Source organism: Panthera tigris, chromosome X (genome assembly GCF_018350195.1).
Source record: "Panthera tigris isolate Pti1 chromosome X, P.tigris_Pti1_mat1.1, whole genome shotgun sequence".
Lineage (NCBI taxonomy): Eukaryota > Metazoa > Chordata > Mammalia > Carnivora > Felidae > Panthera > Panthera tigris.
In genome coordinates this window covers 26008725-26035720 of record NC_056677.1, presented here as the reverse complement: position 1 = coordinate 26035720, position 26996 = coordinate 26008725, and the positions used below count along the sequence as shown (strand labels likewise).

Here is a 26996-nt window from a genome sequence, read left to right as displayed (position 1 = left end):
AGTTTAGCTAAGCAAGAGTTCAATTTAGGTCACGAAGAGCGGTTTTTATTTTGATCAAATATGGCCAGCATTCTAGAACAAAAATGAGATATAAGTGGCTGTGTATGTTACAGAACTTATTTAAAAAAAAAAAAAACATACTCAACTAGGAAGAGCGCCAAACAAAAGCTTTGGACTGACTGACCCCTTAGTCTGCCCTTTGGGAGCCAGTCCCCCAGCCTCCGGGAGCGTAAGGTTCCCTATCTGCTCGACTGAGGGTAAGAACGGAAGCCACCTCACAGGGCTAGAGTGATAAGGAAACAACAGCGTATATTTTTATGCTTCACAAAATAGAAAACATCTTCTAGATGGTGGATATTATTTTCTTTCTTTCATGCTTTCTGCTTAATTCAAGACCTGCCATTTTTATGTACTGTATACATTCTTAGAAAATCTGGACCTGGATAATAAGTGAAGGCTAAATTTCGCGAAGAACACAAAGTGAATCTGTAGGAAACCTAGAGGCTATATATCTTAATATACTAAGAAACTAAAAGAAGCCATTGCTTATACTATTGGAAGTTATTCTCAGACTGCCAGCAGGATCTGCTAATGTGCATTCAGGCACATAAAGCGCTCTTTTTTTCTTCTTAGGGAGGGATCTCCGGAGGATTCCTGGGAATGTCCTCTGGTGAAGCATGCAGAAAAAGGGACAGTGCATTTCCAACTAACTAGTCTGAAAGGCTGGTCAAGTTTCCTTTAAGACAGGCATTTAGGACATTTAAAAACTACATCTCATTTCCCTGTTCTGCTAAAGTCCAAAGCACATCACAACTGTACTTTGTCACGGGGAACATCAGAATTTCTCACTCTGGAAAATTACCTTAGTCTTTTATTTTGAAACACCACTTTCAGTCTTAGGGCAAACTTAAAAACAAACAGAAACGAATGACTTTAAAGAAAACCTAAAGCTTGCCTAGAGCTTACAGTAATTTGGAGGGTCACGAGATTCTAGAAGAATCTGTTTCGTAAATGGACTTCTGTTTGTCTAAAACTAAATGGAAATGCACTGTATCTTTTCCAAATGAATGGGTAGCATAATTGGTGGGCAACCTACTCACCAGACTATGAGAGATTTTCTATAGTCAGCAAGGGGGAAAAAGGGGGACAGAAGCATAATATTTTAAATGCAAGAGAAAAAACTAGGCCAGTAAATGCTTTTTCAACCGTTCTCTAAAACTGTTTCTCAAGAATAAGTTCTTTTTTCTGACCCAAGTCAGTGTATAGACAGCTATGAAGTCATCGAAGCACTTTTAGTACAGATGAGCAGTGCTTCCCCTTAAAAAAATTTCACGGTACCTGAGAAAGCTTTATTATAAGTGAAATATTTAAGAAGTCTGCTGAAGCTTTAGCCAGAGCGATCAGTATTTAACTCAGTTTTTATTAACTCTGTAAGGAGAGTTTCTAGTATTTGTCATGAAATGTCTAAACAGTATTTTTTTTTTAACAATTTATCTTAGACATATTTTTAACTTTTATCGTAAATTCTAGATTTTTGTGTCCAAATACCAGTTCAAATCCTCCTGGAGGTTTTTCATCCCTGATGCGTACTCAGAGATACTCAGTGATAATAAGCACGCTTTTTGCTAAAGTGACTTTTTCTCTCGGTTTCAGTGAAATCGACAGAAAAACGTGCATTATGGAAACCTGTTTAATTAGCAATCACAAATCAGAAACAGACTGTTTGCTTTCAGTTTCTTTGCTAAAGTTTTTTTTGGGCTGACAAAGAATCTAATATAAAAAACATGGTTTGGCTATTAAAAGAAATTCAACAGGAAAAAGAACACTAAAATGTGAAGACACTCTCCCATAAAATAGAAGCCGACACCACAACTACTAAAGTTTTTTCAATTAAAATAATAAACCAGCTCAAACATTCGCATGCCACCCTCTGTAGTTAGATTATTGCAGTAATACTTTAAAAGTAGAATATTCAAAGAAAAGCCAATTAAAGTTTATAAAATGTAAAATCAACCGGTAAGGAGGATTCTAAAATTGTTAAGTTATCAAACTATATAAACAGCACGAAATTCTCGTCTTACATACTACCAACACTTACAGAAAAGTCACAACTATCAAACTAGGAAAGCTAACACAACTGCCTTTGGAGTTTTGAATAGTAAAGCTTTTTTAAAAATGAAATTTAAGCACTTTTTTTTTTTTTTTTTTACCATTAAGCCATAGATCTCAGAAGAACTCCGAACATTTGGAAGAACTTTCATTGGAATTTCAAAAAATCTGAAAAACAATTAAAAACTGCGTATTTAACACCATTTTAAATAAATATTTGGACGCATTTATATGTATTTAGAAGCGAAAATGTAAATAACTATTAGAAAATGAATGTATTGGAGTGCAGAGTTAAATAATAAGCCAGCAGACCATGGTTGTGGGTATGGATACTTAACATTCTAATTTGACACAAATCAATAAAAAACAAAAAGCACACAACACACAAAGTACTTTCCTAAATAAACCTAACCTTCCTAATCAAGACACTTAATTTGGCCTGTTATATACTCAACAATTGTCTCTTGTTTGAATACACAGTATATACACTGTAGTTAAAATACCAACAATTAAAGTTTGGTGCTCTGCCGACATCGGAGAAGAGTAAGATTTAGGTTATAAATAGGTAACGTATCTGGCAATTGCTTTTTAGGGCAAAACCCAACTCACTCGCAGAGCTCTTTATCCCACTCCAGAGAATGAATGTTGAAAAGCATCGTCCTACTTGCATTGGTTACATCCGTGCAATGGACACCTCCGTTGGCCCCTCCCGTCAAACTCTAGACAGAATAAACAGGACAGGACATGTTAAATTTGCACCAATTTGCAACTTAAATTACATGCCGTCAAGGGCTGTAATCAGGAGCAGAGTGCAGAAAGCAGGAGAATGGAACGTGCCAGTCGTTGAATGTTCAGGTTTCTGGCAGTGTCTCACAGAAATATAACGCGAGCTACGTACGTAATTCTACATGGTCTACTAGCTACATTTAAAAAGTAGAGCGAAGTAATGAGCACTGGGTGCTGTACGGAAGCCAATTTGACAAAAAATTGTATTTAAAAAAATTTCAAAAAAAGTATAGAGAAGCAAGTGAAATTAATTTTAATGATAGCATATATTTTATTTAACCCAATATCTCCAAAATACCCTTTTAATATAAAAAAATTCTTTCGGAGACATTTTACCTATTGATTAATAAATTATTTTATTTTTAAGTAGTCTCTATGCCCAATGTGGGGCTTACACTTGCAAGCCCCAGATCAAGAGTCACACACTCTAGTGACTGAGCCAGCCAGGTGCCCCAACATTTTACCTACTTAAACACAGTATATATGTTACACTCACAGCACATGTCGATTCAGACCTGCCACATCTGAAGTTGTCAGTGGCCAAGTGGCCACCATGTTAGTACAGCTTCTAGTCCATTGGTGGTTACACAGAAAAATCAGTTTTGTTTTCATCTGTTATCTTTGCAGAATGCAGTCTTCTCAGATTTGGCAAAGCGAACTATCTTGACACGTCTGCCTCTTCAGGATCTTCCAGAACTCTGTGTTGCTCTTTCTTTGTTTTTGTTTTTTGAGAATAACAATTCTCATTGGGCTGCGCCGACCCAAGCATATATCCCAAAAGCAGAGGTTTAAATTCTCTAGTGTTAATATCCTCAGAGCTGAGCTGAAAGGATTGCCGCTTTCTTTCGTGTGCGAGCGGTTAAGAGGGGAGGCGGGAACTGAAGCGGAGAAAAGGCATCTCGGCCTCCCGTGAGCAGGTCCCCCTCGACCCACAGCAAGTCGCGCTCCCTTGTCTCCTGCAGCTCAAAGTTGCCACAGCCTGCCTCACTCTGGTTCCAGGCAACTGATCGGCAGAACTATGTCAACTGTGACAGGCGTGAAAACGGTGGGCCATGAGAGCGCCACCCACGGCCGGCCCTGGCCAAGCAGAGAAGGCGCCGCTTCCTGGTACTGGTTCTGGAACATCTGCTCAGTGGGTGCGGTAAATGAGAACAGGGACAATATTCTCGCGACGCTCTCTTGAACGTTGAAAAAGATAACCATACACTTACTGAAGTAATTACAGATGAAAGTATGTGTGGGGGATTTGCTTTAAAATGATCCGTGGGTGGGGCGCCTGGGTGGCTCAGTCGGTTGGGCAGCCGACTTCGGCTCAGGTCATGATCTCGCGGTCCGTGAGTTCGAGCCCCGCGTCGGGCTCTGTGCTGACAGCTCAGAGCCTGGAGCCTGTTTCAGATTCTGTGTCTCCCTCTCTCTGACCCTCCCCCGTTCATGCTTTGTCTCTCTCTGTCTCAAAAATAAACGTTAAAAAAAAAAATTTAAAATGATCCGTGGGGAGCTAGAGTATGTGAGTATAGTTGAAACAAGATTGGCCAGAGTTGACTGCTGTAGCTGGCCCACTGATGTAGAGGTTCATCACGCTATTTCCCTCAACCTGGGGTATATTTGAAAATGCCCACGATAAAAATGACAGAGAACGAAAGAGAGAAAGGGAGAGAGAACATGTACTTTTAAGATAAATCTGGGAAATGTCTAAAATGTTAGTTTCTACTCATCCGTGTTCGGCTTAGGCCAAAAGATTAGACAGTGAAATTTCCACCATGATTTTTTATATTCTGGCTTCAATAAGAGACAGCTGTGTAATACTGAAAGCAAATGATAAAAGCCACATAGATGTTTATCATGTTAAATAGTTGTTGCATTTAAGAATGACCGGTGGAGGGGCACCTGGGTGGCTCAGCGGGTTGAGCATCTGACTCTCGATGTCTGCTCTGGTCGTGATCTCACGGTTGGGGCATCGAGCCCTGTGTCGGGCTCCGTGCCGAGCATGAGGCCTGCTTGAGATTCTCCCTCTCTCTCCCTCTGTCCCTCCCTCACTCATGTGAGTGCAAACGTGTACACCCTCTCTCTCTCTCTAAAATAAAAAAAAGAAATGACCAGTGGAAAAGAATATACGATAGGCAAGAGAAAAAGACTACCTTAATTGCTAATTACTAATTACCTAAATTACTTATTCGTAAGAGAATAGACATGACACATGGTTTTGGCGATCATCCTCCATTTTTACGGAAATAAAGCAAGAAAAACTAAGGAGGAAGTAAGGAAAAATGCCTCTTAAATGGAGGCTGAAATGTTAATTTTGCCAACTAACATGTTTGAACTCTTAATAGAAAACAGATGGTCTAAAAAATTTCTGAAAAGCTTTCTCCATGCATACGTTATATTTAAACATACCCAAATAAGCCATGAATCAATGGTCCCAAAAAGAGCTCTATCCTCTTCAACAGCCTTTTGAACTTTTCTCACATTGTCAAGGAGCCAACGAAGTTTCACGGCACTGAAGTAAGTGCTAAGTGGAAGGCCTGTCTTGGACTAAAAACAGTTATGAAGTTCAGCCAGCACAGTGAATTCCTAACAGTTTAAAATAAAGCACCAAACCCCCCAAACGCAACAAATCCCCAAACATTCGATGGCGCTAAAGCCAAGCCCCCTGGTATTATGGATAAAAATACTTTTCCTATCTTGTGGCACAGGAAGGCGTGTTCACGAACAAAGATCAGTGTGATGTGTTTGCAGTTCAAAGAGCATCCACGTTGCAAGGTAAAGAGAAAATTAAATGACACAGTACCCTGGGATCTAGAGCGTGAACACGTAGATGTTAGCTTTTGTGATGACTGGTACGTGCAGAACCTAGTCCAAAACTCTGCTTTTCATTTTGTATTTCCTCAAAGTGATAGTTTAAACTATTAAAAATCAGGGAGTACATCAAATCATAGACTAACGACCACACCAGAGAATTTTGTTTCAAAACATGGACGACTTAACAGCAATAGACTTATGTGTGTAAAGACTATGTCATAAACAAGTATATATATTTACACACACACATATTCAAATACCATAACATAAAGTAAGTGGAGAATAAAGTCGAGCTCAAGGACATGCCAGAGGAAAGCAACATTGAGTTGTTCTATAGAAGAAAAGAGTTGCCTCAACTCAGCAAGGACATGGAGCAAAGAGACGGTGGACTGACTAAAGGGTCAAGGGTCAGTATTCCTTTAGAATGGATCAGTCCAACTCCTATTTTTGTTAGTATATTAAATACTAGATTTATTTATAAGGGCTAATGAAAGTGGTGAAGAAGATACATACATCAAAATAATGCAACTGTCTTTCCCCTCCCCTGATCTTTGGTCTCCTCACTGATCACCTAACTACAGAAAATTCAAACCAAACCATTTAATACTTTAATGCACCCTGTAAGTTAAGACTCTCAACTCATGGTTGTCTAGCTTTCCTAGAAAAAATAAATCGATGCTCAAAAATAATGAAAGGAAATAATTTATGGGATCATTTCTCTTCGAAGGACCAAGGATCATCCCACAGAGCCAACAGTGAGGTAGTCCGTAATATTTCACTGTTATGACTTGGGTAGAGAGTGTAAAAGCGGCCTACAATGGCACCGAAGAGAAAAACATGCATCCCTTGAAGCAAAGGAACTGGAGGTGGGGATGAGGGTTGGGCAGGGTGACAAAGAGGAACAGAATAGGAAGTGGGTGAGGGTATATTCAGGACTAGCCTGAAGTTATTCGGGCGGGTGAGGGTAGGGAATGGTCTGTTCAATTGCTACAGTTAATGGGATCTGAACGCTAGTTTCACAACCAAGAACCACTGCCCTGAGGGTCCTGCTGACAAATAAATATCAAGGGGATAAACAAACAAACACCCCAGAACTTCCTTTGGATGCTAGGAGAAGCTGGCCCTGACCTTGCTAAGAAAAATACCTTGCCAGTTTCAAAAAAATTCTCTCTCCCTTCATTTATCTGAAGAGAGCTCTACATATGGACTGAAATATAGGCAATTTTCATAAGCTTCCTTCATATGAATAAAGTGAAAGAGGAGTTCGGGAGGAGTTGGAGTGACTTTTACTTTGTCCCTCTGAATCCAGATGCCTAAAAATTCGAAAGCATCCGGAACTTTCTTTGACAGATAGTAGAAACCAAGAAGGACAGATTTTGGAAGCATGGTTGAATTATAGGAAGCACGCCCTGGGAAGCATGGCTTAAGCCACTGGGACACTTTATAATCCCCTTCAGCCTATCGACCTTGGAATATGAATCCTCAAATCCACCACAGGGCAAGAAGACAGAAAGGTAAATACTTGAGTTACCCTCAGTTGTCTGCGGATAGTCTATAAAATGTATCCAATAATTACTGTGCGATAGGATACAGGGCCCGAATAGTCTTTCAGGTGAAATCTCTAAACCCTTTTTTTAAACAAGCATTCTTATAGTATACTTTTGAAGACATCTCTTACCTTGACAAAGTTATTATTTCCTGGAATTCTTTTACTAAGATTCTCAACGGTAGACTGGGTTCTTAGATCAAGCCACACTATAGACCAAAATATAATAATATATATGAAAAACTTCATTTAAAAAATCAGATCTTAATGAAATCACTGTCAAGGATAGGAGATCGATTAGTTTCCATAAGCAATTAAAATGCTAGAGCTTTCAAAAGAAATTAGAAAATTAGAAATGAATGGGCATATTGTTAGAAAAAAGAATAAATTTATGAGGAAGAACTGAAAGGTTTTATGCAAAATTACAGACCAAGTTAGAAAAATACAAACCTTAGGGCCCTTATTTTGTATCCTTTTTATAGGAAAAAAAAAAAAAACCACAATGAAAAAATGTTTTGGATAGGCATTTTCTAAGAATGCAGGAGTACGGAGAAAATCTAAATGCTCGTCAGGCTAGTTGCCAGGGCAGAATTCACAGCTCAGGATCACCGTGCTGTGTACAAAACGGGTATCTTAGAAAACCTGGGAGCAATCTGTGACAGAGCAGAGCACCCGGTACCACTTCTTGGAGGAAGAAGTAAGATTCAGTCTCTCACGTATGAATTGCTTATTTACATCAAACTCTTCCATTTCAAAAGTAGGCTACAGGCCAGAATCATTACAAGAACCGTTTAAAGGTCACCATTCTTGCTCCGTGCTAGACTGTAAAAAAAATCTATTTTAAGAGTGCAACATCATTTATAGTAAGCAACTATCGTCCCCTTTCTGACCGTCTAGGAGAAGATATTTCTGTTCTGCTTCACGACAGAAGGCCTGAGAAAGAGAAGGTATCGGGTAGTGCATAAAGCCACGATGAAGGGGAACCAACAGGACCGCAGAGTTTTGTTTGTCAGATTTAAGTTTTGTACTTAACCTTCTCGCACTTTTAATCTGTTAGTGGTCACTTGGTATTTTTAGGCACTGACTATGCTCAGGTGCCTCCTGAAAAGGCTCAGGCCTGTGGTTTATTTAAAGGGCACACAGGCTTGCCCACCACACACGTGAATGTTGGCCACTCAACGCACAGTCTGGTGCACCCTGAACTAGCCGATTCCTCTCTCTCTGTTTAAAAACCAGCTGTTGTCGTTTTTTCATAAAAAAGCAAACTAAAAAAATAAAAAAACCCGTTCTTTTCTGTAGTGAATTTTAATCCGTTCTTTCTGATCCCTTAAATTGTCACTTCCCTCATGGAGGGCCATCTGCGCTTGATTTTGACCGGTGGCTACCTCGGGACAGCAGACTGGTTTCTACGGGTGTGAAAAGCAGCAGGCACAGGCTGGTCACCACCGAGGAAACAGGAGGCAGAGAGGAAGACCGGGGGTTCCGAGGCCTAGAGGGCACATGTGGCACCTCTGCCCACCACGCATCCCTCTCGCTCCCGAGCGCGGGATCTCAAACTCTGCCAAGCAACTCGTCCCTCCCTCATCCTGAGCCGAGCGGTCGGCCTGCGATGCGACCCTACTCCCGGCTCCAGCATCGCGTCCGCATCCCAGGGACTGGCTCAGCGGAGCGCGTGTGGACTCATCCGCCCAACGGAGATTCGTGCTCAGTCTGCCGGACTCGCTTCTCCGCAGCTCTCCTCGGCAGTGTGGCCGGGCCTGCGGCCCCCAAGAAGAGAGAGCCGCGTCGGCCGCATCTGGAGCCATCCCAAGAAAAGACAGACTCGTGGGGCATCCAGGTCATAACGTCCGAGTCTAGAATCAAACAGCACCTGAACTAAGCGACTCTTGCGCTGCTGGTTCCATGAACAAGAACATTCTTGGGTTTTTTTTTTTTTTTAAACTTGATTTAGTTCAGATTGAGTCTTCCGTTACTTGCACTGTGATTGATGTAAGCCATTAGCAGCAGCCGCGTGGACTTGGCGAGAACTGCCATGCCCGGGGAATGAAGGCAGTCCACTTTTCAGAGGGGCAGTATTGCAGGGCTCTGACAAAAGCGGACCTTCCTCATAGGCAAGCAACCCCAGGAGGTATTAACAGGAGTAACGGGGAAAAGGAGAGGAATGCAAGAGAGAGGTTTTGAGCCTTTGAATTAACAAACACATCTCAATTTTCAGTGTTTCAAGCTCCAGTGGGCCGGGGGTTTTCAATCAATTGAGTGTGTTTCAACTACCTACTTTTAAAAAATGAAACAGGATGGATTAGAATGGAAACTAACAGAGTTCACGCAACTCAGTAAGGTAAGTATTGTGAAACTTCTGTTTTAGTTATGGGAGTTTGATGAGTCACGGTGTAAAATGTATTTCTTATCAAGGGACATGAACAAAGGACATGAAAGTCATTGTTCTAGGCTGTTATGGAATGACTCAGAGCCTCCTAGATGAGTGCTTTTCTGTGTTTTAATGCAAATAATCGTTAGGGAAGTTAAAGATGGACCCCATTCCCAGAAATTCTAGGATAGTAGATCCAGGGAGGGATCCCAGAAATGTGCCTTTTACATAGGTGTCCCTTTCCAACCCCCGCTCCTTTAAGAAACACTGCTAGACTCCACAGCAGTGGTTCTTACCCAGAAAGCACATGAGAAGTACCTGGAAAAATCTGAAATTACACACTCCAAGCCCTACCTTGCAGGATTCTGGTTGCAGGTGTATGCAAGGAAGGCCTGACTCTTTGTACTTTTGTTATAAACATCCCAAGTTATTCAGTATTATACTAGAACTTGAGAGCCTCTTTTCTAGGGCCTGGTCTTTAGGATATGGAACTTGTTCCAATTATTTCTTTAAAAACAAAATGACAGAGGGGCGCCTGGGTGGCTCAGTCGGTTAAGCGTCCGACTTCGGCTCAGGTCATGGTTTCGTGGTTTGTGAGTTCGAGCCCCGCACTGGGCTCTGTGCTGACAGCTCAGAGCCTGGATCCTGCTTCAGATTCTGTGTCTCATTCTCTCTCTGCTCCTCCCCTACTTGTGCTGTCTCTGTCTCTTAAAAATAAATAAATGTAAAAAAAAAATTTAAAGAAACAAAAACAAAAACAAAAACACAACGACAGGTAAACTCATGCCCAGTTGTCTTCTCTGAGTCCCAGTGGCTCTGTGACTCTATTGCTCCTTGACAACGACCACTTAAGTAACTGGGGCACTTTACTCCTCACTTGAGACCTTGAGAGTATCCAGAATGGAATGCACAGAATCAAACTCTCACCAAAAAGAGTCAAAACACTGGATGTCAAATCAGGAGACCAAAGTTGTTTGTCTTCTGACTTTGCCACCAATAAGCTACGTGACTCAAGCAAGTCATTTTACCCTTTGTGGCCTTGATTTCCTGAGTATAAAACGAGGCAGTCAGACTAGATGGGCTCTGCAGTCTCTCTGCTGCCATTATTCCATGATCACAGAAGGCTGGCAGGTTCACTTTGTTTTTATAGCCCAAGAGTTTAAGGTAATTAGAATACATGGAATGAATTAGTACAACTGCCAAGGAGAAAAATGTCAGTGGTTGATACACTACCAAACAATTCACAAATGCTGAAAATTAATGGAATTAAGAACAAAAAAAAAATTAGAAAACTCATTAAAGAAGCTAAGATGGCAGAATTAGATTGGCAGAATAAGAGACCAAAAGCCAAAGAGAAGGCCCCAAGCTGGAGGACTAAGCCCCTTGTGGAGGTAATTTCTGAGAACAATCAAAGGTGCCAGATCCATATCCAGCAGCGGTGGTCAATTTCAGTGGTCAATTTCCCCCGTCGCGTCTGAGTCGGAAGGCCGGGAAGGGAGCAGGAGCCAGAACAGCAATACCTGAGGAAGCGCCAGCAGCTGGAACTGAAGAGCCAGAGGGGACAACGGCAACCGGATCGGAAGGGCCAGGAGAAACTGGAGCGGCTGGAGCATTAGGAGAAATAATGGCAGTTCACGCTAGAGGTGGCCAGATTCAAGGTCTGTGTTCTCTTGCTGACCGCTTAGGAAACGGTAGATCACTTGGGCAAGTTCATGAGAACGAACACTTTCTACACATTTGAGTGTAGAAAAGGAAAAGGAAGAGACATGGAGTAGAAGGGAAACAAAGGCAGTCTGGTCAGAGTCTCTGGTTCGGTGGACCCCGTCCGTGTGGACAAAGACCAGGTAAATAGGTGCTTCTTGTTCAGGATGACTCTTCCCCACCTGGCCACCTATCTGCGTCCTCGTTAGAAAAGTGGCCCAGGCTGGTTACTGACTGTTCGCCCAACCAGTAAATCGAAAGGCTGTGCTATGTAGTGAGTGAGCATCCCTTACAAAGGAAGGCTAAGGAGTGAGCCACAGTCACTGTTGGGGCGATCCACGGGAAGACATGAAAAGGCTGCTTTGGGAAGTCATGGCCCCAAGAAAGCACTTCCCCGGGAGGCTGGCAGGAGGGGAAGCCCACCACCACAAACGGGAGAAGCGTGTCTGGAGGGCACAGGGAATGGCTAAGTTCCAAAGTGATTTGGAAAAAAATAAGAAGGAAAACAGACGCTCGGGAGTCCCAAACACTAGATAGCCTGCTTCTATAAGGTATGTCCCTTATTTAGACCAAGAAAATCTGATTCAGATGGTTCAAATCATCAAATAAACAAGTAAAAAAAATCCAATTTGGATGACGTGATAAACTTTCATTTGTACTAAATAGAGTCGCATCCACTAGCTGTCTGTTAGACTTAGTCAGGTCTGAACAACATAGTTTGCACAGTGAAGAGAGATGCGGTTGCCTCACTGCCCACGGACCGGGGTTAGTTAGGCGATGCAGTAACAGTCCAGAGGAAGAGACGACATTTAGAATATTTAGAAAGGTGCATCAGTTCGGGTTTGTCATAATGATAGAAGGGAAAAGGACCTAAGAAAAAATTTCAAAATTAACTAGAAACAATCTTAATTATTTTCAGTTGACCAGAAGCCGAGGCACACAACACGTCTCTGAGCGGGTTTGCTACGAGCACGCGAGGAGCTGCAGGCGGGCCGAGGAGGGAGATGAAGCCGGGGCTCCGGGTTACGGAGCGCACCCCGAGCGAGGGCTTCTGGCAGTTCCGCAAAGTGTTACGGGGCTGTCTCCCCAACAAGAAATATAATAACAGTAAACCAGATGGAACTGCTATGCGTTACCGCTGGCCAAAAGTTATTCATTAAGCGGGGCAAGAGGTCACTTGCAAAGGAGAAGAGACCGTAATCGATGACTGTCCTTCCCCTGATCACATTTTCAGAAGTCACTGGGGGCCAAAAGAAAAATGCAGAGTTGGGGGGGGGGGAGGCGGTGATTTAAAACGTGTATATGCCACAATGTGGGGGGCTGAACCTATTTCGGGTCTTAGGTGTATAAATGCCGGGACGCCAAGGACTGACACAAGCGTGTGTGATCCACGTAGGCTCTGCATGTCCCCTAAGAACACCTGGCATGTATAAATCAATCATTCCATCTGGCATTCCTGGGTGAAAAAGACTATCAGTCAATTCCAAACAGTGGCCGTGGCTAACACTGAAGCCTTCTACTCTGCCAGGCACTATTGTAAGCACTCTACGTGTATTAGCTCATTGATCTTCGCCTCGTGCCTAGGAAGTCCACACTGTGAATTTCTCCAGTCTAACTGTCAAGGGAAGACACAGAATGGAGAGAAGTGGAAAAGCCAGGATCAGAACCCAGAGTCTGAATGCAGCATGAAACCCCTATGACACAGGTAAGCCAGGATGAATTTAAAGTCATCAGTGGAATATAAACAGTAAAGATCAGAAACCTCAAAGTTGAAATCAAATTCAGTTTCTTTTTAAACTGGCCTGGAGTTGAAGACTTGAATAATTACAAAAACAGCAGTATTTTTTTTTTTTTTTTTACCCCAAATGGAGGAAATGGAAGGCATTCAAAAAACCCTGTAATAAAGGACTGGACATAAGGAGAAATGTAAGTAGATCTTGATAAAGCCGAATATTCTAGATTTGACAAAAGTAAAAAAAATCTCCCTTCCAAAGCAAAACAATAAAAATGAAACGAAACAAAAAAAGTATGCTTCCACGTTTTAGATAGTTGGCCATTTATGGTTTTCTTTCATGCTGATACTCTGAAACCTAATCCAGGTCCAGACGAGGTTAAAAAAAAAACAAACAAAAAAAAAAAACAAGCTCAAGGTTCCTTCAGATCTCAACAGATAATTACACAAGTTTAATCATTGGCCCAGGGTTAACCAGTACATAAACATTAAAAAAGGCAAAGAAGATGACCAGTGTTTAAAAGTGCAACTCTCTGCAGAAAAGAGTTTATACGTCACAGGGAACTTTTTTTAAAAGATCTTACTTGAAGTAATCTCTATAGTCAACATGGGGCTCAAGCACCCCTCGAACTCACAACCCCGAGATCCAGAGTCACACGCTCCACCGACTGAGCCAGCCAGGTGCCCCATAGGGAATTTTAAATGCAACAACTTAGAAAAAGATGTTTGCAATGACATTTAAATAAGGAAAAAATGGACCGGAGACCAATAATGTTTGTCGGTGGTTTTCTCTAACATATAAAGATCTTAAATCAATGACTCTTGCCTCCCTGGATATTCGTCTTTAATATGAATCATATTTTGATATTAAACCATGAACCGTGCTCCACAGAAAGCTACTGGAGCCCGGGTGGTATCGCAGCAGGTAGCGATCGTGAAATGTGCACACGAAGATATGAAACACCCCGGATTCAAGCCTTTCCCCACGTGACACGCACACCGCTTCGGTGCTGTGGGGTTTGGGTGCGTAGTTGCAGTTGTGCTTGGCTTCATCTATGGTGTGTTTGTAACCCCCAACCTTTCTCGTCAGTAATACTCGGGAGACACCAAGGTGTGTGGACCCCTAGTAAAAGCTGGTTTGGGAAGGGAAAGGTTTAGAAAAAGGGCGAGGCTTGGGGTGAAGGGAAGTCTTCGGAGAAGAATACTGATGAAGAGGATGCTAATGGCGGGGAGAGAAAAGCACCGCCCGGGGTCAGGGACACATCAACTGCAACGTTTACCTCACTCATCACACAATTAACGCATCAACTCTCACACTATTTGCAACTTCTGAAACAGGCCACCTGTGCCTCAATGGACTGATTTAAACTTTCTTTCCGTGCTTGTATCTGTTACAAAATATGTCAGTAAACAAAGACACGTTTAAAAAAAGCCTTGCTCAGTGTTAAGTTTCTTCATCGAATGTGCTTCGGGTCCACTGATTGACCCTGAAATCCTCCTACCGGTCGCCGTTCCGGGGGCGACTGAGCTGACTGCATATCAGGAGACCTCGAACCGTAAAACAGGAGGCCACATAAAAAGCAATTTTTAAAAAAGAGAAGTGCAGACTGCTTCTCCCATTTGCTAGTCTATAACAAATATTGCTCATCAGTTACATAACCGAGTTCTGTAAGTAAAGCGAGAGATGAAGAGAAAGACAGGCCTAGAGCGACAGATTTACAAGAAAGGGACAAAGAGAGGGTGAGAGAGACTAAAACCCACAGACTGTGATATCCACAAAGACGAAGCTCAAGGACAAAGATCTGTGAAAATCTGATTCTGTTTCCATCAATCCCACCTGGTGTTGTTTTCGGAGAAAGCTGCCGAAGGCTTAACACCATGTAAATATTCTCAGCTCAGATTTGCATGGAGACAGGACACCTTGGCGTTTTCCTGGGTGACATAAAACTGGAGGCAGAACCTATATCCTTGTCATGACCGAGTGGCTTCTCTTCCCAGCTCATGACTCCTTCTCTCTCCTCTGTCTCTATTCCCCTTCCTTCTTCTCACTTCCGGGTATCGATCCCTAGGCTCCTGACTCACAAAGGCAAGCATGGTGTCTGCCTCCTGCCTGGCTTGTCACTGTCTGCGTAGGGGTCACCACGGAACCTATACACAGAAAGGCACTTAAACTCTTGTTGAAGGATGTACATTCATTCCTCTAGTGAAGTCATCCATAATAAACTGAGACTAGCACCTTTCTGGTACCAACTTTTAATCTCCATCTAACATCTGGACGGTCTCTTTATAAAAGAGCCACAGACCTACTTGCCGAGGGATGAGCTTTGATTCCAAGTCTGGGACTCACGTTGCTCAAAGAAGCGAGCCATTTTTCTCCCAGGCTCGCACCCCTTAAATACTAGTTTCCTTCTGTTCTCTCAGGCTAAAAATCTTGTAGCCCTGTCCCGCACCCCCCACCACCCCGCCTCATCTTTATGCTCTGATTTACAAACCTACAGGTTGTGTCTTTCCTCGAAAAGGTCTCTCAGGTTTGCCTTCTCTCCACTATTCCCATTAACTGATGAGCAGTCTCAACCCCTTTGCTAGATTTTACTGTGGAGAAACGAAATCTTGTCCTTTCTAATATATTTTTTTTAAGTTTATTTATTTATTTTGAGATAGAGACCACACGAGCGGAGGAGGGGCAGAGAGAGAGGGAGAAAGAGAGAAAGAGAATCTCAAGCGGGCTCCGCACTGTCAACACAGACCCCGATGGGGGGCTTGAACTCACGAACTGTGAGATCATGACCCGGGCCAAAGTCAAAAAGACACTCAACTGACTGAGCCATCCAGGTGCCCTGAATCTTGTTCTTTGGAATATACTTACTTACATATTTGGATTTAAATGGTTTCTATTTGTCCTTCCTTCGCATTTCACATTCCTTTTTCTTTCCTTTCTTGCCTTTTTTTAAAAAAAAAGCATTTAATTTTCCCCCTTTATAAGCTGGTTAATTATACATCATTTTACTCTCATTGCTTACCCTAGAGATTATTAAAACATATATCCTTGACAATACAAGGACCTCAAAACAGTTGAAACTCATCTACCCCCAATTCCTTTCATGTACAACTGTTGCGATGTATTTTAATTCTTAATACATTTTGAACATCATAATGTTATTGTTTTATGCAGTCAAAATTCATTCAGACTGACCTACATATTTACTCTTTCTAGGACTTTGCATTGCCAACTTTCCGCGTGAGAACATTTTCCTTCTATGTGAAAAACAGCACTCACTTTTTCTTTCAGTGGGGGTTTGCTTGTAATGATTTCTATCAGTGTTTGCTTGTCTTTGCTGTTATGTTTCACTTTAATTACTTAAGACTATTTTCACTGGGTATAGAATCGTAGGCGGAAGTTCCGGTTTTATTTGAGCACTTTAGAGATTTCATTCTATTGTGCTCTGACTTACTTTTTTTCCATCGAGAAATTAACTGAAAGTCAATGTGACGCTCTCTCTTTGTTAAAGATTTAAGTAATCTCTATGCCCTACGTGGGGCTCAAACTCACGACCCCAAGATCAAGGGTCGCATGCTCCACTGACCGAGCCAGCCAGAAGCCCCTGCAAGTCAGGGTGGCCCTCTTGAAGGTCAAAGCTTTCGGCTACTTAAAAATTTTTACTTTTTGGAGTGCCTGGGTGGCTCAGTCGGTTGAACGTCCAACTTCAGCTCGGGTCATGATCTCACAGTCTGTGGGTTCGAGCCCCGCGTCGGGCTCTGTGCTGACAGCTCAGAGCCTGGGGCCTGTTTCAGATTCTGTGTCTCCCTCTCTCTCTGACCCTCCCCCGTTCATGCTCTGTCTCTCTCTGTCTCAAAAATAAATAAAACATTAAAAAAATTAAAAAAAATTTTTTTTTACTTTTTATCTTCAGGTCTCCGCATATGTTTACATATGGCTTTCTGTGTATTTATCGTGCCTGGGAATCACAGTGCTTCCTGAATCTGAAAAACCTTATCATTTCTTTTTTCTCCTGGGACTCCAGTTACAAATATGTTAGACCTCCTCACCTTACTCCATCTTTCTCCTGGAGTCTTTTCTATATTTTCCAAACCTTTGTCTCTCTGTGCTTCACTCTCTTCCAGTTCACTAATTCATCTTCAGCTGTGTCTAATCTGATATAAAACTCATCAGCTGAGTTTTTAGTACAGTTCTAGAATTTCTATTTTGAAACTTCCAACTCTTTACTAAGGTGATCATTCTTGTCAAGGAATTCCTTGAACATGTTAATCATGATCACTTGAAAGCCTGATAACTCTTGGGCTGCCTGGGTGGCTCAGTTGGTTAAGCGTCTGACTCTGGATTATGGCTCAGGTCATGATCTCAGGGTCGTGGGATCGAGCCCTGCCTAGGGCTCTGCACTGACATTGTGGAGCTTGTTTCGGATTCTCTCCCCCCACCCCTTCTCAAAGTAAATAAACTTGGAAAAAAAATGAAGTTTGAAAATTCTAATATCAGGATTTCCTATGGGTTTATTTCTAAGGTCATTTGTTTCTGCTGGTCTTTAGTCATATCTTGTTCTGTATGCTTGATTCTTTTTATAGAAAACTAGAAATCATACATGAAAGCCTCTAGAGAGAATTTTTCCCCAGAAAGGGTTCATTTTTGTTTCTGAAAGGAAGTTAGGCTAGAAGCATTAGCAATGTTTGATCACCAGAATTCACCCAGTGCTTTAAATGACTTCAATCCAGGCTGTAGTTCCTGTGAGGGTTTGTGTATTTCCAGTTTTCCTCACTTCCAGGGTCGGCCCTTTGCACTTGCAATCACAAGTCTAGGATTTGACCAACATTCATCTCCAGCCCTGGCAGCCTGACTACCTTTGACCTCCCTATGTCCATCGACCTGTGAAAATGCTGCTTAACTTCAGCTCCTTCTTTTATTTATTTATTTTTTTAATTTTTTTTTTAACATTTATTTATTTTTGAGACAGAGAGAGACAGAGCGTGAACGGGGGAGGGTCAGAGAGAGGGAGACACAGAATCCAAAACAGGCTCCAGTCTCTGAGCTGTCAGCACAGAGCCCGACGCGGGGCTCGAACTCACGGACCGCGAGATCATGACCTGAGCCGAAGTCGGCCGCTTCACCGACTGAGCCACCCAGGCGCCCCTCAGCTACTTCTTTCAGAAGCTACAGGTATCTCTACAGAATAAGCAACACCAAACGCCAGGCTTAACTCTCTGGGCTTTCCTTCTCTCCTGTAACGTGGCCCCACAATTCCTCGCTGCCTTGATAGGCTTCCAGTCCCTCAGACAGAGTTTTGCTTTGTTTTGTACAACTTCTTGAGCTGTGCTCGGTAGACATGTGAAACAACCCATTCCACCATATGGGAAGCTAAACTCTCCTTTATTATTCATTTTGTCATCCCATGTCACCCAGTGAATGGCTTTTAGAGCCCTCTATATCCTTACCAAGCCCTCTTTATCCAAACGAGAACACAGGCTTTGGGGTTGGAGGGGTTTATAAACGTCCAAACTGTGGCTTTACCTCTACTTTTAGCTAGGTAGCGTTGGACAAAATATCGAGCTTTTCCAGAATTCACTTGTAAAATAAGGCAAGTAAAACCTGCTTCAGGGTCACTGAGATTAAATAATACAGGTAAATAGCTCGGCACAATCCCTAGTACATAGTAAGGTTAGCACTTACTGAGTGAGCATTATCATCACTATTAGTTTTATTCATAATAACTCATAAATAAATCCTCCTATCCTCGAAACTCATCAGTGTCTTTACTCTGGGTGAAATACGTGTACACATTTTCACATTCAGAGCTCGTTCACACTAGCCTTCAATGTTCCCTTTTCCTAAAGTAATCCAGTACCTTCTTCAAGACCTAAAATGGAGTTCAACGTCCTCAAAAGGTATGCCCTGAATTCAACATCCATACTAACGTACACTTGCTCTAATTCCCATTCAATTTAGCAGCATAGTTCATCAACTATTCCCTAATTCTGTGTTAGTGTCTTCCTAAAACTAGATTACAAAGTGCTTACAAAACCGGCCAGTAATTCCTATCCTCTATAATACATCCGGGGTAGCACCAAACCAGGAGGTTCTCAAACATGTGCGTGCTTCAGGGATTGACAAAAGTTCTTCATACCTCGTAGGTGCTGTATAAATTAATATTGAAAAGCCCAAAGAATGGGGCACAGAAGGACACAGGTAGAAGAAAAGAAAATGAGTAGATCAGCACATCAGAAAAAGAAACTATTTCCGGTAAGATATTTACTTAAGTCTTTAACTATAACTTCAAGTAACCTAGTTGCATTATTTTAAAATGACAACTCAAAGTCCAAAGTTGCATTTTTACAATTCAAAGTTTAGAGTTTAACGGGAACTTTCTGGTTCCTTTTAGATGGTCCCTCCACTTCCCTAGGGGAAAAATAAAATAAAACCCTAACTAGTTCAAGAAGTTGGCTAACAGTGATGCAGGAAAGAATACTCCCTAGGTATCAGTCACGAACACCGTAATATCCTGCTTTACGGATACTCAAAATTACTTGCTCAGGAGAATGAGAACAAAATAAAGATTTAAAACATGCACTTTTGTGAAAAAGGACCTGTGGTTGCAATTCGTTGACATTTTTTGAAGTCTTTAATTTTTTATCACAAGTACACACGACATCCTAAATGCTTCCTGATAACACGATAACATTAAATACCTTAACGTTTTATGAAGATTATTTGCAAAGGATTCATGCTACTCTTACAAGGCACGTTTTTAGTATATTTTCTGCTTGAATATCACTTTCTTCCAATCAATACTAAAGGAACTATACCACTAAAGTAACTCTAAAGGAAAAATAGCTCACTCTATCGATCATCCCATCTCTGACAATTTCTGCCTCCAACGCCACCCCACAAACGTGGTATTTTATGGACAAAAACTTGTGTTTCGCTATTTGTAAATACAACGATGCCTTTTAGTGACCATATTTACAACAAAATTTTACTTTCGGCAAGTGACAGTGTCATTTAGCGCAAATGTCATGTGCTAAGAGTATGCTAAAATATACTCACGGTCATTTACATTTGAATAAGAGGGGATACCTAACGTTGGTGTATTTGAGATTTTGAGGGTTTGAACCCCTGCTGAACGAGCCAAATGCGTAGCAGAAGGAGCTCACGTTTGGAGATTTTACTGTCCTGACCTCAGATGAGTCCATTAAAATTACAAACGGGAAGAACGAGATGACTGCGAACACGTATAATGTATGATTTGGAGTCTTGAAGGGGAGGAGGTGAGATTTCAGGGACTATGAAACAGTTCTGGCTACACTGAACCACTTGTATAATACAAATAATCGGGAAAAGGGGAAAGCAAGGTAAACAGATAATTCAAGGTGTGAATAAATATCTGTAAATACATAACAACTAATCTCTTGGAGGACTCTTCTGCCCATCCCATCAGAGTAGAAGAAACATGACTGCGTGCTCTTTGAGCCAGACACTTCAGTGTGACAATGTCTGCCAGTGGAGAAAGGCATATGACATCAATGAACAGCAGCTTACCCACAGCGTTGTAGAGAGGCTCTCCAGTTAGCTTGTCCCAGACTACAGTGGTCTCCCTCTGGTTACTGACACCAATAGCTTTAAAGAGAAAGTTACACAGAAGGGAGTAGAAAATTAAACAAGTAAAAAACGACTTCAGGAGAACAGTTCTTTTTAAAAAAAAAAAAAAAAGGTTTTTTTACATGCGTAACTAAACTTAACAGTTTGAAAAAACATTTGGCACTTTTGTAGTGGTGTTGAATGCACTGTCTTTGAGCGGCTCCAGGAAAAGTGAACAGCCAAGGTCAACAAGTGCTTCTTTTTATTTCCACAGACTGCTTCCCACTTCGCTACCGGCACATGACAACATGGACCCAGACTCAGATCAATATCCAAATGAAAGGCTCCCAGGTTACCTTATAAAAAGGGAATACAATAATTCGAACTTTATAATAGCCAATTCATTATTCTATAGTGACCCGCAATCACCTCACTCATTTGTTTACTAACTGCCATGAGCAATTTCTCTGTGTGTGTGCACGTGCGCGTGCCTGTGTTTTGAGAAAATAGCTACAGATAAAATTCTTCCTGCCAGGCAACCTCATATTGTGGTTCTTTGCAAATTGTTTCGGTCCTGTATTTTAATAATGTAAGACATACAAATTTAAATAGGGCATGAATACAATCCGTGATGGTATTTACAGTATACTGACCTCTACGGAACTCAAATGCTAAAGTTACAGTTATTATAAGTAAAATACTAATGCATACCATTTTATTCAATTCAGCTTATTCAGCCAAATCAGAGGTTCTCAGACTTGGCTGCACATTAGCATCAACTGGAGAGCTTCTGAAAAAAATATCAATGTCCACTTCATGGTCCAAACATTCCAATTTCACAGACTGGGACAGGACCTGAACGTTAGTGTTTTTCCTTAAACTCCCCCCGCCAAGCGATTTCTACTATGCAGCCTAGGGTGAACGCACTGACCTAAAGGATCGAGCTCTTCCAGAATGTACGGTGAGGACCGACTTTAAAGGCTGTATAATCAACAACACATCTTTTGCTTAAATCTTCCCGAGAACCACTTGTCACGTGACCATTCGGCTAGCACTTCCGTTGACAAGATACTCTCTACCTCTCTCAAAACAGATCAATCTCTATTCACAACTTCGGTGTTTAAAAAAAAGAAAAATCCTTTTCCTTGTAGCTTTAAGTACTCCCTTTGCCCAGCACGGGGCTTGAACTCACACCCCCCAACATCAAGAGCCAGCTGCTCTACCAAGTGAGCCATCCAGGCACCTTTCCACATGGCACGATTTAAAGTGCCTTCACCAACTCTCCAAGCAACACGCAACTTTCTGTTCAAGCTGCACGCCCAGAATAAAACGCTACAGGAATGTTCTGACCGGCACAGAGCGGAGGGGGCCCAGCAGTTCCTTTGTTCTAAGTAATCTTTTTTTTAAAGCTCAAAACAACAGTTTCTTTTTAAAACAATACACTAAAATCTAAATTTAAAAAAGCAATTACTTAGATTTTACTGTAAGGAGATTTTATGTGTAATAGAGAGCAATGAAAACTGGCCTAGGGAAAATGAATACATGTATTTTTTACTGAGGTGTAACTGACAATATTATACTGGTTTCAGGTATATGCCTAATGATTGGATACATTGTATAGGCTACAAAGTGATCACCGTAGTAAATCTAGTATCGTCCTGGCACCATACAAAGTTACACAATATGCAACGCAACATTGTTGACCGTAGTCACGAGGCTGGACATTATAGCCCTATGCCTTATCTGTTTTATGACTGGAGTTTGTACCTCAACTCCAATTTTGTCCCCCCTCCAACCAGGAACCACCAGTCTATTCTCTGCATTTACGAGTTTTGTTTCATTTGGGTTGCTTTTTGAGTTCCACATACAAATAAAATCATACAGCGTCTGTCTTCCTCTGACTTTGGCAGACCCTCAAGGTCCATCCACGTTGTCACAAGTGGCAAGGTTTCCTTTTTTGTGGCTGAATAACATCCCATTGTCTGTATATACACTTTTTCCATTCATCCGTCAACGAACACTTGGGTTGTTTCCATGTCTTGGCTATTGTTAAGAACTGCTATGTACATAGGGGTGCATGTATCTTTTTGAATTTGTGTTTTCACTTTCTTTGGATAAAGACCAGAGCGGACTTGCTGGGTCACACGTTAGTTCTATTTTTGGTTTTTTGAGCCACCTCTCTACGGTTTTCCACAGTGGTCCCACCCAGTTACATTCCCACCAACAGTGCGCAAGGGGTCCCTTTCCTCGACATCCTCACCAACAGCTGTTTTGAAAGCAGCCATTCTGACAGGTGTGATGCGATATGTCATTGTGGTTTTGACTGGCATTTCCCTGATGATGAACGATGTTGAGCATCTTTTCATGTGCCTGTTGGCCATCTGGAGGTCTTCTTTGGAAAACAACATTCAGGCCCTCTGTTCATTTTTTTTTTTTACTTAGACTGTTTGCTATTGAATTGTAGGAGTTCTTTGTAATTTTGGACATTAACTCCGTATCAGATACATGATTTGCAAATACATTTTCCCATTTAGTAGGTTGCCTATTTTGTTGATGGTTTCCTTTGCTGGGCAGAGGCTTTTTAGTTTGATGCAGTCCCGCTTGTTTATTTTTACTTTTATTACTACTGATTCAAATTCCTTGCTAATGGTTGGTCTATTCAGATTTTCTATTTCTTGATGGTTCTGTCTAGACTCTATGTTTCCAGGAATGTATCAGTTTTCTCTACTGTTGTCCAATTTGTTGAGCTATCATTGTTAGTGGCACTCTCTTAGGATCCTTTGTATTTCTTTGCTATCTGTTTTAACGTCCACTTTCGTTTATTTATTTGAGCCCTTTCTTTTTTCCTTGGAGAGCCTATTAAATGTTTATCGAAATAATCTTTATCCAATGCAAATTTACTTACTAAAACACCTTTTCTAAGGGTACAAAGATGACTAACAGTCTACTTCTAAGAAACTTGGAGGCATAGGGTAAAAGGAAGAGATTTGGTTTGTTGTTTTTTTTTTAATAGAAGACACTAATGTTTGCAGGAATCAAGATGGAAGGCAAAGGACAATGTGGCAGACAGGGGTGCTGGGAAACAATGACACAAATGACACATGGTCCTGATTCTTTTTTTAACTTTTTTTTAATATCTATTTATTTTTGAGAGAGAGAGAGAGAGAGAGAGAGAGAGAGAGAGAGAGAGAGAAAGAAACAGACCATGCACAGAGCAGTGAGAGAGGGAGACACAGAATCTGAAGCAGGCTCCAGGCTCTGAGCTGTCAGCACAGAGCCCGACGCAGGGCTCAAACTCATGAACTGCGAGATCATGACCTGAGCCCAAGTGGGCCGCTTAACCGATTGAGTCTCTGAGTCACTGTCCTATGCCCTTCAGGCTATCTCTCTTTATTGGCTCATTCTAACTTGTGCTCAGGATGAAATCTAGAGCTATCTCTATCTGATTCATGGGTTACAGGTTCCTCCCTCACCACTCCTTCTTTCCTTTCTATCTTAGTTTGATTCCTTTGTGCCAAGTAAAATTGCTTTTCTTGCAGAAAACCCAAGTCTGGTGAAATAGGTTCTCAGGATTCTCTTGTAGCCATAAAAACATCTCCATTACTGCCCCAGGGCACATAGGTCTTGGGCAGCACCTCTGAACTTTCTCAGCGTTCCAGCTTCTTGTCCTGTTTACCCTAAATTCCTGGGGTTTTTTTAAGTTTTTTTTTTTTTTTCAATGTAATCTCTACCCCCAATGCCAGGTTTAAACTGATGACCCTGAGATCAAGAGTCACATGATCCGGGGCACATGGATGGCTAAGTCAGTTAAGTGTCCGACTTCGGCTCAGGTCATCCTGTCATGGTTCGTGAGTTTGAGCCCTGCATGGGGCTCCCGGCTGTCAGCAAGGAGCCTGCTTCAGACCCTCTGTCCCCACCCTCCTCTGCTCCTTGTTCTCTCTCTCTCTCAAAAATAATAAACATTTTTTTTTAAAAGAGTCATATGATCTATTGACTGAGGCAGCCAGGTGCCCCTGTGTTGTTTTTAAAGCAAACTTTTCTGACTGCTAATCCCAGCACCTGTGCCTCTCTTAATCTTAATTCCCTCTTCCTCAGAATAACACATTCAGGTTCTGTAATCGTCCACCCTGGTTTATCACCCATTTAGGAGCATATGAAAGTTACAGGCATGAAGTATATATAATTTCCTGGCCCCTCAGTCATTTAGTTACAGATATTATCAGCAGCAGCATATATGCAGCCCAATGTAGTACATTGTATCTAGCAGGTTCCTGCTTCACCTGTATGTTCCTTCTCAGGAGGGATTTTTCTCAATAGTGAGTACTGCTAGGAAAATGAACGAGTTAACTGCTAACTTCAAAATCTCTGGTTCAATTTGGCTTAACACTGCCTGTGGAAAGTTATAATCGCTGTTAGGAAAATATACTGAGAAAAAGCCTTTGGAAATACTACCGGATGTTGTAATTGTTGTTGGTGGAATTATGGATGGCAGGCATCCTTATTTAAAAATAAAGTCAGGGGTGCATGACTGGCTCGGTCGGTAGAGTCTGCGACTCTTAGTCTTGGGGTCGTGAGTTCAAGCCCTGCTGGCCTAGAGCCCGGTTATAAAAATTAATAAAAATAAAATCATAATTTATAATTGGAACATGTTCAGGAAAAAAAAAAAAACAACAACAAACCCTGACACTACACGTGGCGAAAAATAAGAGTCCCGGAGGAAGGCTACTAAATTTGCCAGGTGGGAGGAGGGACAAAGCTTCAAAGAAAAACAGTCTCTGGAAGATGTGTGCTTCAGGGATGTTGTAACAACTGGAAATGAGAGGCAGCCGCAGCTGGGTATCTATTTGGGACAACGAGGTGCCTTGCTGAGCCCCCCCCCACCAGAGACCCCTGAGAATAGGAGTCTGACAGAAGACAGAAATGTGTGTGGATATGTTTGGCAGGGTGAGGCAGTGGGTATGGGGGGGGGTCCCTTTCCCTAACAGTGTGGCAATTACTTTTGACACAAGAGAATTTAAATGCTGAAAATTTTATGCTCTCAGATTTTTTTTAAAAAAGATTAAGTAATCTCTATACTCAGTAGGAGGCTCAAACTCATGATCCTAGCCAGGCCCCCCTATGCTCTCGGCTTTGAAAGTGGCTTTGAAAGTGGCTTCATACTTTGAAGCAAAGTATGTCATGCTTTGCTTCGATCACAGGAGGATGAGCGTAACCAGTAATTCCAGTTTTTATGCTTCCTCGCTCCTTCAGTCCAGTAACAGGCAAACAGGGCTAAGACTCCCTAAGAAGGAAAGAAGCAGCCTATGTACCTGTGTGGGGCCACGCGTGCTGTCCAGCTACAGAGTGAAGGTTCATCTTGGAGACATTGCTCATACGGACCTGAAATCAATGAACTTTCTGGCAGATGACAGACAACACCGATCAAACTGGAGTTTGCAAAAGAAATACAACCAGCCTTAACGACTACTCGCCCTGCAGCTGCAGAAACTGATTTATTGGCCACACCGGAACCAAACGGTGAAGCGGTGTGTGAGGTTATCAGCGTGGCTCACGAGAAAGAGCACTGGCCCAGAAGACAGGGGAGCTGTGCTTTATTTTACTGTGATCTGCTGCTATGTAGCTAACGGGACTTCCAGTAAGTCCTTTCCCCTCACTTGCAGCTAGCTTTAGGTGACGGAAAATCCTTTGGAGCACAAGCGTTCTGAGATCTAGAGTTGTACATAGTTCAACAAACTACCTGGGGAAAAACATTAGCACAAGTGGCCTGGTATGGAGGCAGTTGTGGAACATAATCTACCTAGCTCACCCGCCGGTGTTTGTTGAGAAGGAAGTGCTGGGTCACTTTGGCTCAGGTATGGGTTTGCCAGTGGTGAGCCACGGAGGAGTGTAGAACAGAGAGCTGCATTAGCGCCAGGGGAAGACAAGTCACTTCGACTGGAGTTGTGTGGCACTTTCACAGATATCACAAAAGCCAGAGGGAAAGGAACACTCTCCGAGTCTCACGGTCCAGAAGGCCAACACACTGCAGCCTACCTGACCGATAAGGGAGATAGCATGAGGTCAAAACCAAGGCTGACCACCCTGGAATCCACATCCTGAACATGGCTTTATAAGCCACCTAGATCTTTCGCATCTTCGGTAATGGATATCTTAGTAACGGGTGCACTACCGAATGCCTCTTACACGTGTAGGTTGTTCACACTGCAAAAGCTGCGAGGACAGTTCAAGGAGACAACCGGCTGTCACTTTGATACACAACTCATCTAAAACCTGGTGAATGCAGCTCTAAAAGAAGTTTGAGGGGCGCCCGGGTGGCTCAGTCGGTTAAGCATCCGACTTGGGCTCGGGTCATGATCTCACGGTTCATGGG

At 42.1% G+C, this 26996-nt stretch overlaps 1 protein-coding gene across 2 annotated transcripts in view; it reads right to left on the bottom strand.

Moving 5' to 3' along the window:
* Positions 1–26996, bottom strand: part of GK (glycerol kinase) — a 75387-nt gene that overhangs the window by 32489 nt on the left and 15902 nt on the right. For both annotated transcript variants that reach the window (XM_042975006.1, XM_042975007.1), the window contains exons 4-8: positions 20588–20665; positions 7373–7449; positions 5290–5427; positions 2719–2828; positions 2211–2277 (exon numbers count right to left, since the gene is read on the bottom strand). In XM_042975006.1, the coding sequence (XP_042830940.1) occupies positions 2211–2277; positions 2719–2828; positions 5290–5427; positions 7373–7449; positions 20588–20665 (470 nt within the window). The remainder of the gene's footprint in view (positions 1–2210; positions 2278–2718; positions 2829–5289; positions 5428–7372; positions 7450–20587; positions 20666–26996) is intronic.